At 50.7% G+C, this 13,572-nt stretch overlaps 1 protein-coding gene across 1 annotated transcript; it reads right to left on the bottom strand.

Moving 5' to 3' along the window:
• Window positions 1-5,563: 5,563 nt before the first annotated feature.
• On the bottom strand, window positions 5,564-11,342 carry PRDX2 (peroxiredoxin 2). The gene is made up of 6 exons (XM_083185262.1): window positions 11,095-11,342; window positions 10,119-10,226; window positions 8,759-8,912; window positions 6,860-6,982; window positions 6,644-6,774; window positions 5,564-5,833 (listed from the first exon to the last, which is right to left on the bottom strand). Exons 2-6 carry the CDS (start codon window positions 10,219-10,221, stop codon window positions 5,748-5,750), a joined length of 597 nt encoding a protein of 198 aa, XP_083041388.1. The 5' UTR covers window positions 10,222-10,226; window positions 11,095-11,342; the 3' UTR covers window positions 5,564-5,747.
• Window positions 11,343-13,572: the final 2,230 nt, after the last annotated feature.

Below are 13,572 nucleotides of genomic sequence, written 5' to 3'. Positions count from 1 at the left end.
TATTTGGCACTGGCCCAAATAAAAAGGAACCCTCAAAAGGGACTTTGAGTTCAGGCCTTCCAAGAGCACAGACACTGGTATGTGTGTGCAGCTATGGCCGAGGGTGACCCTCTGGAGGCGATTGGTGTAATTTCCAGAGCCGTCACCCCCAGGTAAAGTGTCACCTGATACTCAATAGAAGGCAGCAGGGTTTCCTCCGACACCCCTTATGCAGCGTCCGCTGTGAGAGAAGTTGCTCACGCAACTAAGGCCTTAGCCACCCAAGCAGATGCCTGGGGCAGGAGTGCGTCCACTTTAGGGACAGTCTCCCAGGGGACTATGTCCTCCTGTGGAAGGGGGTAAAAGGAAGGGAAACCGCCGATGGCAAGCTAAACTTCCTGTTAGGAATCTCCCAACTGATGACCTTAGTCGAGTTCACAGATTTACGGAATAAACCCAGAAAACACCTAGGGAGACACCCAAAGGTGTAGGCGGCTCAGCGGGGTCGTTTAAGGTAAGGACCTATTTGACAGCTGAGACCAAGGTCGGCACCTCAAGACGAGGTGGGGGGGATTCACCTTATCACAGGCCCCCCATCTTCCATACCGTCGTCGACGGTCCCCTCTAGACAATGCTAATCCCAGGTGTCCTCCTCTCTGTGTCTGCTGACGGAGGAGTCTGGATGACGGGGGTATCTGCGTCTACCTGCAGGTACAGAGCGCTTCCACTGTGCGGGGAGCTACACCCGCCAAGGATGGGGACGGCATTTCTGGGGACCTTGTCTGGAGGCAGATAAGCACTCAGCCAAGGGATGAGGCTGCTACTGCTACTAGCTGCACCGGCAACGGAGTAAAGAACGTGGCCCAAGCAGGCTCCTGTTTTCTAGAGGAGGCTGTACCTGTGGGCATCGCCCAGGCATTGTAGTAGCCTGCGTATAAGCCGTACTGTACTAGTAATGGGGGCATAGGCCAACATTACAGGATGTACAAGACATCCGCGCCGGAGCCCCAGAGTCACTGGGACTGGTACTCCTGGAAGACGTTGCAGTATTATAGCACTGTGAACCGGCTGCTAAAGCACAGGTAAGACAATGTACTACAAGTATAGAAGGCATACAATGCCATAGAATAGGCGGGTAGCCTATATGGTACCGCTAACACAGTATTCTCTGACCAACAGAGATAGTGTTCAAGCCATACACCGTAAGCTGGAACTACGTATACCTTGCGGTGGCGTAGACATTTGGCCCATTTGTACGGCTAACACAGCATACTTCTGTTTTAAATTTTGCAATGTGGGAAGAAACCGGAGTACACGGAGTAACCCCACTAAAACACGGAGAGAACGTACAAACTCTGCACAGTTAGGGTCATAGTGGGAATTGAACCCACGACCCGAGCTGTGCTGCCCCCACAGTACGCAGTAAGCTAGTACTAGGCACATATAGCAATCATTGGCAGGCAGCCTTTCTGACAGGCAGTGATAGTGTTACACAGTGCACAGCCAGCCTGTGATATACATACAATGCAGTGATATAGACAGTGCAGTGATATACATACAATAGACAGCTGCCGTGATATAGACCGGCAGTCTATACGGTACAGACAATGCAGTATGCATCTGAGCCAGCTTGTAATAGACATACAAAGCAGTGATATAGACATACAGTGCAGTTATATATACAGGTGCAGTGGATATACTGGCAGTCTATATGGTACAGACAACGCAGTCTGCATCTGACAGGTAGATAAACTCTGCACAGTCTGGGTCATGTTGGGACCGAACCCATGACCTCTGCACTGTGATGCAGCAATGCCAACCATTACACCATCCGCTCTGTCCTTTATGCTTCCGACAGGCAGTGATGGTGTTAATTCACAGGATATAATGTTGCACTTGGCTCTGCTGTGCCCAGAGATTGAACTCTGTCTGCTCTGTAACCTGACTCCTGGAGGAGATTATTACAGGGGAGCCCAGGCAGTGAAGGAGTGGAACCCCAGACTGGCTTGATAAGCTCTCTGTGTCCCTCCACACATGTTAAGTCAGCATGACCTAACCAGCAATACATGGCCATATAGTACAGTGTAACACAGATTAAACTTACAGGCAGCTAAACTGTTAACAAACAATGCAGCATACAAGGGCAATGCAATTAATGGCACAAGGCTCCTTTCAGAGCACAGTACTGTACAGTTTCCCGAAGGAGGGGTACAGGGGGGACATGCCCAAATGACCCGGCAGTGAAGGAGTGGAACTCCGGGTGGCTATGAGCTCCTCCGTGTCCCTCCTCACATGTCGCAGGCAGGCAGGAAGGGATCTCAGTGGCGGGAACTCTCTGTGTGTTAAACACAGTTCCCTGCCTACTGTCCCCGGGTGGAGAGGCTGATGTGGGGGGAGCCTTCTCCCCCTGCTGACAAATGGCCCCCAGGGAGGTGTCCACATGCGGCGCAGGTAAAAATGGCAGGGGTCCGGCGCTACCGGGCGGCCCCGCATACCTGGCGCCGCTGCCCACAAACCGTTTCCCTGGTGGTCCAGCGGGAGCGGGTGGCGAACCAGCCGTCCGCTTGTCAGCGCAGTCGGCGGTCCCCCCCGCCGAACTGCTGCAGCCGCAATGCCCAGCAAGCGCAATCGCGCGCGCTCCCAGCGGGAAGCGCGTTACCTTTGTCAGGTCCCCGGCGTCCGGTGGCGGCTGTGGCTCCCCAGTGCCCGGGGGCCGCTGCAGGTCCCCACCCTCGAGTGGCGATGCAGCTCCGGACCCGGGTGATGGAGCAGCAGCGCAGGCGTCTGTGCAGACCCCCAGTGCTGCTGCTCTGTCACTGACACAAGTCAGTGTAAAAGAAAAATGAAAAATAAAATATAAAAATCAAGTTAGGCTGCTAAATAGCAGCCCCTCTATTAGGTGCATCTGGCTCCTGCCAGCACCCGAAAAAACTGAGCTTCCTGGCCTGGAGGCGGGGTAGAGGAGGGGAGGAGCCCGGCTGCCTGGGAGGCAGTTCAAGTTTAACCTCTAGGGTGCTGGTGCTCTCCCATCTCCTTACTACCCACTGTAACGCTGTGGCCCCTGATGTCTCCCGAAGGAGAAAAAAGCTTTACAGCACTGCGTGTCAACCAGAATAGGGTTCTACAGCTCTGGTGAAGAGATGGATCAGACTGGGAAGCATTTGAGCTTCCCCCTCTGGGGGAAGAGCTGGAATCGGGAGCTATTGGCACAGAATACAGTGTTAGCTGGAATTAGACAAAATGTAGCCAATAGTAGGACAGGGAGGGATGTGATTCAATACTGATCGGACAGGGATGAACTTGGGACCGTTCCTGTGGGGATCTGTGCATGTGCGGTGGCTGACAATGGGCCGGAGCGGGGGGGGGGTAGTACATCCCAGTTTTATGGGCGTTACCCTGGGGACACAGGTGAGCCAATGCCTGCTCAGGACGGGCGGCTGCTGTCAGCTCCTGCCCGGTCTTTGGCGATTGGCAGCTGTAATAAGTGTCAGTGGAGACGGACTTATTACTGAAGGCAGGAGAAATCATTCCATAGAGAGCGACCATTGGATGATTTCTGCTGTTGGCGAACATATCCCCTCGCACGCTTTGTGATGGGATCCAGGTAGCGCTCGCATTCAGCGGCATTAAGGTGCTCGCTAGGCAGAGAATATACGCTGCACAGCGAGCCATCCTGAATCAGGCCCAGAGTTTTTAACAGGACAAACATTTGCAGGGGCTTACCAGAAAGTCCAGATAACCTCCACACCGCTATGGTAGCAATACAGGAACCTATGTAACAATACATGAGCGATGTGAAAGGACGCAGCACATATTATGGCAGGTATTCAATGCTGTTTGCGAGTGGTGACAGCGAGCAGGTCTTCCTGCTCGCTGTCACCACTCACCCTGACAGCATTCAACACAGCCTCCGCATCCGCCAATTCCCCCTCGCTCCGTTTTTTGAGCGAGGAAGAATTGGTGGATGCGGCTCCAGAATCAGCGAGACTCGCGGCTAAAAACTGAGTTTTCTGCAGAAGCCGCGGGTCTCGCTGTTTTGGAGAATTCTCGCCGTCCTGCGACGGCGAGGATTTCCCTAGAACATTGAATAGAGCGAGCGGCCGGCACGGGGGTTAAACAGCGAGGATTGCTGGTTTTCAGCAATCCTCGCTGCAGCATTGAATACCCCCCATAGTGTCCATTCTGAATCACAATGACATAAAACCCCCCCCCAAAAAAAAATATGAAAAAAAACCCCTGTTGACCACAAGCTTGTGTCATCCTATACATTGTCTATCAGCTATACTGTAACCGTGTGCACAAATAAATCATACATACATCCCTCCATCCTAAGCTGTGGCACATGTCCATATGCGGCCCTCCAGCTGTTGTGAAACTACACATCCCAGCATACTTTGCCATAGTTTTAGCATTCTCTACTAGCAAAACTGTGGCAAGGCATGATGGGACTTGTAGTTATACAACAGCTGGAGGGCAGTAGTTTGGTGATGCCTAGAGGACACATCTACCTTCTGTCTATCCAGCTGCCTATACAGTAGTAGAGGTTAGGTTTTCCTAACTGGACCACCTCACACTATGTTTAATATGAATAATTCTTAGTTAGGCACTAATGTGCATTAAATATATAATTTGTGTCAATAATTGAATATGCCGCAGTCATCTGGTGTGTCAGCGTCTATACACCTAAATAATTGGCATTACCCACTAACAGAATTATACTGGCACCATTTTATTTGCCTCCTTCAAGAGTAAATTGAAATCCAACATCAATCTGGTCCAGTTGAGGCAGGAGTGAATAGGAAATTGACGGATTACACCTGCACAGTTAAACTGGCCATACACCTACAGATCAATTGTCAGATCTGGCTGGTTGGTGCAAAAACCTGGTGATATCTAAATGGCAGTTCTCCAGCATTACAAAGCAAATGGTCAACTGTTATTTGCTCTCATCCATTACCAGGATTTTGTTCCAACCAGCCCAATCTGACAATCGATCTGTAGATGTATGCGCAGTAACAGGTTTTGTAGCGTAGTAACAGGTTTTTGCACATGGGATGTTTAATATGAACCAGTAACTAACATAATCCGCATCCACTTCTGTGCTTGCCAATACATTTAGCAGACCATGCGCTAGTACAGGTATGGGGGAACCTTTGGCCCTCCAGCTGTTAAAATACACATCCCAGCATGCCCTGCAACAGTTTAAGCATGGCCATATAGCAATAATATAGCAGGCATGCTGGGATGTGTAGTTCAAAAGCTGGAGGGCCAAAGGTTCACTATCCCTGCTCTAGAAGTACGGCTGGGATAGACAGGACATCACATTCCAGGTAACTGAACTGCAGACTTTGACCTTATGGCTCTCTGATAAGAACACTGACTTACACCCAGAGTCTGACAGATCAGAGGTCACCACATACACCAGTAAGACTGCATAAGTACATACCTCTGCTTTTCACTGGAACACCCTGATCAGTCATATATTAAGCTGTAACCTAAAGCTTTCCAGCATTGAACACTGCCTAGACTGGCTCAGTATAGCCAACACTCACATTATTTACCAACAGTCACAATGAGCAAGAAGTCCGAGCAGAACTAGTAATACTTTATTAAGTTTGAAAAACTAAGTGCTGTCCCCCCTGCCACCACCAGGGGAGGGAGGACCGGAGTGTCAGTATGAACAGTACAACAAGTCAGTGCACATTTGTAGGGGGCAGAATCCACCAGTCACAGGGAAGACTTCATGGAGTGAGGAGCAGGGGGCGGGGTCAGTTCTGTTTAGAGAAGAACTCTTTACTCTCCTTCACTGAGGGTTTGATGGTGCTGCTTCCCGGCTTCCAGCCTGCAGGGCACACTACAGGGAGAGAGAGATAAAGGAGACAGTTATCCTACATGGGGAGGTAACATGCAAGTATCCATCACAATCCCCAGCTTCTGGAGTAGCTCATGTGGGTAAGAGACCCCTGCGATCATTTGAGGTAGGCATCAGGTGGCTCAACTACACTTCAAGGGAATAAAACCAATCAGTGCTTAAGTACACAACACAAGATGACCGACAGGTGAATTCTAACCCAGAAATACAGTCAACAAGCTGAGAAATGGGCCTTACAATGTTAAGGCCCATACACACTGGGCGACTGAGCTGAACATTGCTCAAAACAGCAGGTTTGAGAGACTTTCAGCTCAAAGCCGCTCCGTGTGTATTGACCGGCGATGAGTGGTGAGCGCTGCTGCGTGCTCCAGGAAACATCACCGGGAAAACGCTGGGCAGGGGGAATGCCGCTCAGTGTGTATGCACCGAGTAGCTTTCCCCGCAGCAATGAACACTATCTATACACACCCAGTGTGTATGAACCTTTACGGATTTCAAAACGAAGCAGCTGCAAGCCTGTCACCCAAACCCCGCCTACTCAGAGAAGCTCCTCCTACTTACTAAAGATGCTGCGCCTGATTAATATTCAGACAAACTGCAATTGTGAAATTCAGCTCAAACATTTTACATGTGCCCCCCCCATGCCCGCTTACTCTGCAGGTCCCCCTACTGTACCAGTTAGATCAATCTTTCCACAACTTTAATAGTCCTACCCCCCATGATCATAGTATTTTCTGTAATACGCACAGCCCCAACATTGGCCTTACACACCACCCCAGCACGGAGCCTTACCCTCTCCATGTTTGTCAGTGAACTGGAATGCCTGCACCAGACGTAGCACCTCATCCACAGAGCGGCCAACTGGCAGATCATTGATGGTAATCTGACGGAGGATCCCTTTGTTGTCAATGATAAATAGACCCCTGAGAGAGAGACATGTCAGTTTCACCGGCAGATCACCACAGCCACATTCCTGCTGCCATGGTGGAGTCGTTCTACGCCACTCACCTAAAGGCAACACCATCGTCCTCTTTCAGAACACCGTAGTCCTTGGAAATGGTGTGCTTCAGGTCGGACAACAGGGGAATGTTCATAGGTCCCAAACCCCCTTCTTTACGAGGAAGGTTGGTCCTGAAATGATGGAAGGGGGAGATGATATATTGCTGTGACAATAGTTTCCAGTGGCTGAGAGATACTCTGCATAATAGGCACTTACGGTCCTCATTCCAACGACATTATGTTAAGCCATACAATAGGTCCTGGTTGGCCAAACTGGTCTTCAAGATCCATTATCTGTCACATTTCCCAGACCACCTGGCTGGTGCACAGGTGCAGTTATTACCCTAACATTTCCCGACCACCTAGCTCAGGAATGGGGAACCTTCCGCCCTGCAGCTGTTGCAGGGCATGCTGGGATGTGTAGTTCAACAGCTGGAGTGTCAAGGTTAGCCATCACTGGTCTAGGCTGAAGGTTACCCCCAGATGCCGCTGATTTCTAGCTCTCCCAGAACGTGTATTGCTCATGGTCTTATCTGGGGTGTAAGCCAATGTATTATACATCAGTGAAGGGCTGGTGGGGGCGGCTGTCCTGGCTAGAGGCCATACCTTGGTTATGCTGCGGCCAGGTTCTCCCTACTGCAGGGTTTCAGGAGAATAATGAACGTCACAGTACAGGTAGGCTCATCTGCCCAGTCACTGGGTGGGTTGGCCTATTGCTGGGCTGGGGAAATTGGTCCTAGAGATCTACCAACCGTCCATGTTTTCCAGGTCATCTGTGGCTCTGTAGAATGTTTTGCTAATGATCTGTGCATGCCCTGTTAGTTTGCTATGTGGTCATGCTACAACTGTTGCAGGGCATGCTGGGATGTGTAGTTCAACAGTTGTAGCATTACCACATAGCAAACTAACAAGGCATGCTGTGAATCTGTAGTTCCACAACAGCTGGCGGGCCAAAGGTTCCCCATCCCTGACATAGCTGGTGCACAGGTGCAGTCATTCGTCATTTTAAAACATGGGCTGCATTCATTCCTAACTGACATTCTACAGATCCACATACACGTACACGTACTGGGAGAGCTAGAAATCAGCGGCATCTGGGGTAACCTTCAGCCTAGACTGAAGGAACAAGGCTGCCACATGATTGATCAGACCGTCTCCAATGCTATACCCAGCACCAGAAAAGCTGACCACGTGGGCCATGGGCATGCACCCACATGGCCTGAGAAACTAACGTCCCAGCCATGTAGTAACTGAATCCCGGCTGGAGTCTGTAGATAAGACATTTGCTTCAAGATGTCTACAGTGCGGTAACAGGGTGGAGACTAGCAGAACACTTCAGGAGATAAGGCAGGACGCTCCCTGCAATTAACCCACCCCTACACCCTGTGTGTACTGCTGAGTTCACACATCTCGCCATTAACCCGTTAATAACCAGAGATCACTGGAATGGTTCACTTCAAAGTGCCAGTATTGTGCGCACCTTCTGCCAAACATACCACAGACCAGACCAATCTGTGGCTCCCAGCTGTTGTGACACTCCACATCCCAGCATGCCTTGCCACAATTTTACCATTCCCTAAAATGAAAGCTAGCAGGGCATGCTGGGACTTTTAGTTCACTGCAGCTAGACCTCCCCCACAGGTTGGGCCGGCCTGCTGTAGTCATTATCGGATGCGTTACTTCCCTGGAGACGTCAGTGCTGGGACACCAATAGTCTTGTATGGCGGTGGGTAATGAGTAAGACATGTGAATCTTCCCAGCGTAAGTGGCCAAGGAAGAAATCTCATCAAACACTAGTTTTTCTGGTTCTCATCATGACTCAGCAGATGACTAGCCGGCCCCTACAGACGACATCATAGAGCCATAAGTGCTGTGACCACACAGAGGATTGTGTAACTAGGGTCTCACCATGCAAGGTGGGAGAAGTGTGAGTCGACTGATGCTCCGATGATTTCACAGCCAATCTTACGGAACTCATCGGCGTGCTCACTGAAGGCAATGATCTCCGTGGGGCAGACGAAGGTGAAGTCCAGCGGGTAGAAGAACAGCACAACATATTTACCTGTCAGATAAAGAGGTTATCAAGTCAATGACCAAACCATCACAGGCATCCTAACGCTCACACACAAGAGCAGGGCTGGGCAACACCGGCCCTCCAGATGTTAACGAACTACACATCCCAGGATGCATTGCATTAGTTTTGCTATGTGGCCATGCTGAAACTGATGCAAGGCATGCTGGGATGTGTAGTTCATTAACATCTGGAGGGCCGGTGTTGCCCAGCCCTGCACAAGAGCATCACAGCTTAACATTGGCCCAGTCAACCTGCGGCTCTCCAGATGTTGTGAAACTACAAATCCCATCATGTCTTGCCACAGTTTTAGCATTCCCTTATAGCATGGGTCTTCAAACTGTGGCCATCCAGATGTTGTGAAACTACATGTTCCAGCATGCATTGCCACATTTTTTCCTATAAGAGCATGCCAAAACTGTCAGGGCATGCTGGGACATGTAGTTCCACAACATCTGGAGGGCCACAGTTTGAAGACCCATGCTTTATAGCAAAACTGTAGGAAGGCAAACTGGGAAGCAGCAAGCAAATGCCAATCTAACGAATGTCCGGCTGGGCTTATGACTGACCGACCCGCATGCTGGCCTCAGATGCTGCAATCACCGAAGCCAATTTGGCAAATTTCAATCTCAAACCAACTGCTCCGTCAGCAGATCGGTCTGCATAGTTGGCTGGGGAGGCGGAACACCTGGGATACCCACTATCTGGAAGCAACCACAGCAGCTCTGATAGTAATACATGGACGATGCCGCTATTAGGGTGGCCAATCCCGGGATCGGCGGGATTTGGCCCCTAAAACCCCGGAACTGGAGCATGCGCAGTCTAATGCCTGGCAGTGTCTGAGCTAGTGCTCAGACTCTGCCCAACTTCTCCCGTCCCGAGCAGTGCGGCTCTGTGCAGCGTGATGTCAGAGGTCACGCTACGCAGGCCACAAACAGCCGCCTGATCCTGTGCGCACCGCGCTGACCTCTCGCCGTACCGCCCACCCAGGCTCTTTCCGGACCCCATACCATCACCCGACGCCCACCCACCGAGGCTGCATTCTCCTGCCTACAGCCCAGCTCCATCGCCCACCCGCCCCGCACCAGTAAGTAAATATGCGCGCAGTCGGGGCGGGTTTTTGTATAAGGGAAGCCAATCCCAGGATTGAAAAAATGCCCGGGCATTGGCATCCCTAGCCGCTATGCAATCACTTACCCCGGTAATCTGAGAGTTTGATTTCCTTGAATTCTCCCTTCACCACGGCTGTGGCCTGGAAATCTGGGGCCGGCTTCCCGATGTGAGCGTTACCTGCTGCCATGACCTCTGTAACACAGCAAAAACATTAGTGACTGTCCCTGGGGAAAACTCCAGGTACACAGCCTCCTGCAGAATAAAACTAGTGTGAAAATACTGTCAGGGCCTATCTATCATTGGTTATTTCCCGAAGACACTAATTTTGGGGGTAACCGAAAATATTTGGTACCACAACAGGTTTCTGGGCATATGTTGCAGTTCACAATTAAGGGAGCTAATCTCACCTAGATCCCATTGCTAATACAGTAAATGGTTTTCACCAAATGCCGACGGATCTGGCAAAGATGGCCAAAAAGACTTGTGTTGCCAGCCAATCTGCGGTCCTGTGCGCATTGGATCCGGAGATCATACGGGCTACAGGTATGATCTACGAATTAACCCCCTCCCTGCAGCATGAAACAGGGATCGCATTCAATACATCACATGCAGAAGGACTGCATGCAATGTACCGAATATTCCAGGCGGCTCAAGGGGATCGGATGCCAATACTGTGTTCCGCAAGGCGATATTCGGGGAGGTGTATAAAGTCCAATACTATGAGCGGAGGGGGGGGGATGTCATAATTGGAACTATTTAATATGCTTAATGTTCGCAGACAAATCACTACTCATCACTGGCCGCCGATCGATGCAGCTGGTTGGAGGAAAGACAGTGTCAGCAGGTCAAGGGATCGCAACTGATGGTGTATGGGCACCAGATGACACTAATGAATAAAGTCACCAATTTAAGTTAGGAGCATCCTGCAGATATGAAGAGTGCCAAGAAACATTCTATAAAACATACATATTATACACACATACATTTTAAGTGTATGCTCCATAGTGACACCTTAAGGGCACCATGCCCTAACACAAAGCCCCATATCCCCAGCACTCACCGCCCTTCCGTCCCTGTCTCGGCACGCACACTGAAAGTGACCGGGCCCCTTGCAGAACAGACCCTTATACAATTTTGGACCGTACCATACTGGGTAGTAAACGGAGGGGAGCGTCCATCCCGCTCTAACTATATGAACGGAAAGTGTGCGGCCAAACTGGTAATATTATTTATTGTCCACTAAGGATGGAGATGACAGAGAAACGCAAATTGTGGGGCGCCGTACAGCAATGAGCGGTGCAGGACCGGAGGTTGCCCCCCTTTCTGTGCCGCCAGATGAGCTCGCCCGCACCTGCCGCCTGCAGCAGCGCGCCGTTACGAGGATGATGCGGGCTGTATAGTCAGGCCGGGCGCTCTCTGTCCGTGCCTGTGGTCATGTGATGCAGGCACGCCCCCTGGCTGCAGGATGTTTGGCTGCAGCAATGCATTAAATATTATATATTGTACAGTTACTCTAAAATGTACTGGTGACTGTTTCCTTTCTGTCCCTGTTTCCTGGTATAGCCTCTGGGAAATTCCCTGTGTCTTTAAGTACTCATATTTATTTGCTGGGTTTTATATGTTGCCATTTCATTCAATAGGGATAAATGTTGGAAAGCGAATCCTGCGATGTAAAAGCTACCAGCCAATGCAACCGTTCAGTAGTATTACCGTTAGTCAATAGTTTTATTATATAAATGTGCAGTCTGCCTTTCAGCGCCATGGACTCCGGTTGTCCATAGCTTCACAGAAGCAGCCAACCATCGAATGGGTATCGGGAAAGCTGTATTAGCTGGCTGGAGACCTTTGAAAATGAAATCCAGCAATTCCATCGGATCTGGAACATTGAGGGTTGCTAACCATCGGCTATCAATGTCCATCCATAGTTTTTAATGCAGAAAGTAAAATGACAACAAACAAATAAAATGTGTGTAAGTGCATACCCTTCCACTGTTCTGTTTTGTTGGTGCTGTTATTCTATGGCAGGGGTGGCCAACTGGTCAGAGGTAAAGAGCTGAAAAATAACGGCAGTCAAGCCAAAGAGCCAACATCATGTGCGCCGAAGGCGCGCGCGCCAAAAAGGAGCGTGGACAGGGGAGTGGCCAGGAGCGTGGTCATATGACACAAGGGGGAGTGGCTACATACCAAAACTTTATGCCCCCAGTGCCAGATATGCCCCCACAGTGCTAGGTATGCCCCCAGTGCCACACATATACACCCCACAGTGCCAGATATGCCCCCACAGTGCCAAATACACATATGCCCCCACAGTGCCAGAGACACATATGCCCCCACAGTGCCAGATATTCCCCCACAGTGCCAAATACACATATGCCCGCACAGTGCCAAAAATGCCCCCACAGTGCCAAATACACATATGCCCCCACAGTGCCAGATATGCGCCCACAGTGCCAGAGACACATATGCCCCCACAGTGCCAGATATTCCCCCACAGTGCCAGATACACATATGCCCCCACAGTGCCAGAGACACATATGCCCCCACAGTGCCAGATACACATATGCCCCCACGGTGCCAGATATGCCCCCACAGTGCCAGAGACACATATGCCCCCACAGTGCCAGATATATATATAAAATAACTATTGTAAGAGAGTGACAAGACTGTCCTAAAGCAAAAGAAACGCAGGCAAGGAGTGAACACCCCACCCTGGATATCCCTCCCCGGACCGACCCCCCCCCCCCCCCTTTACACACACACACACACCTCTTGCTTTTATAAATATATATACTGTGTGTACATTACTTGAATTAGCCCAGAAGGGCTCATGATTGCAGGAGGCTGGGGCGGTGAAGAAGCCAGCCAGAGCAGGAGCAGGAGCATGGCGCATCACAGATACGCAGGCAGACAGCACCAGGCACCCCACGCCGGCCGTCCTGTAGATTTACTTACATGGGCAGGCGGCCGGGAGCGGTGCCTGGTGCCTCCGGGCGGGTGGCGGCAGCATGAGCTGGGCAGAGGTGAGGCCAGGAGTTACAGTGGGGCAGGGAGCGGTCAGCGTTGATAGGACGGTGCAACCTATGAAGTGTGATGGTCAGAGGTCACGCTGCGCAGGCTGCATGCTGGTGTCGGGAACAGCTGGGCAGAGTTTGAGCGCAGACTAATCCCGAAATCCTGGGATTGAAATCTCGGACAGTTTGTGGCCAAATCCCGCCACCAATCCCGATCCTGGGATTGGCCACCCTAGGCATGTATTTCCAGACCCCTGCCTACCTGGGTGCTGGTTTCATGTAGTCCAAATGGCTCTTAAGCTGCACGTTACTGAGAGTGCGGACTGCTCTGACGCGCATGTCACAGCTATTGCCACAAAGAGCCACGCTTGCAGCCAGACAACACTCGCCTAATTGCCGCATATTGTTTCTAGAGTTAATCAGTCACACGTTCTGCAATTGTATGACGGCACCCTGTTACATCTGGTGACCTCTGTGTTTAATTAACTTTGAATGGCTTCCCCTGACAGGAAAATCTTGAATCTACA

The sequence above is a fragment of the Crinia signifera genome, chromosome 4 (genome assembly GCF_055691185.1).
Source record: "Crinia signifera chromosome 4, ASM5569118v1, whole genome shotgun sequence".
Classification (NCBI taxonomy): domain Eukaryota; kingdom Metazoa; phylum Chordata; class Amphibia; order Anura; family Myobatrachidae; genus Crinia; species Crinia signifera.
The sequence above is the reverse complement of the archived record's forward strand: the minus strand, read 5'-3'. Positions and strand labels throughout refer to the sequence as shown.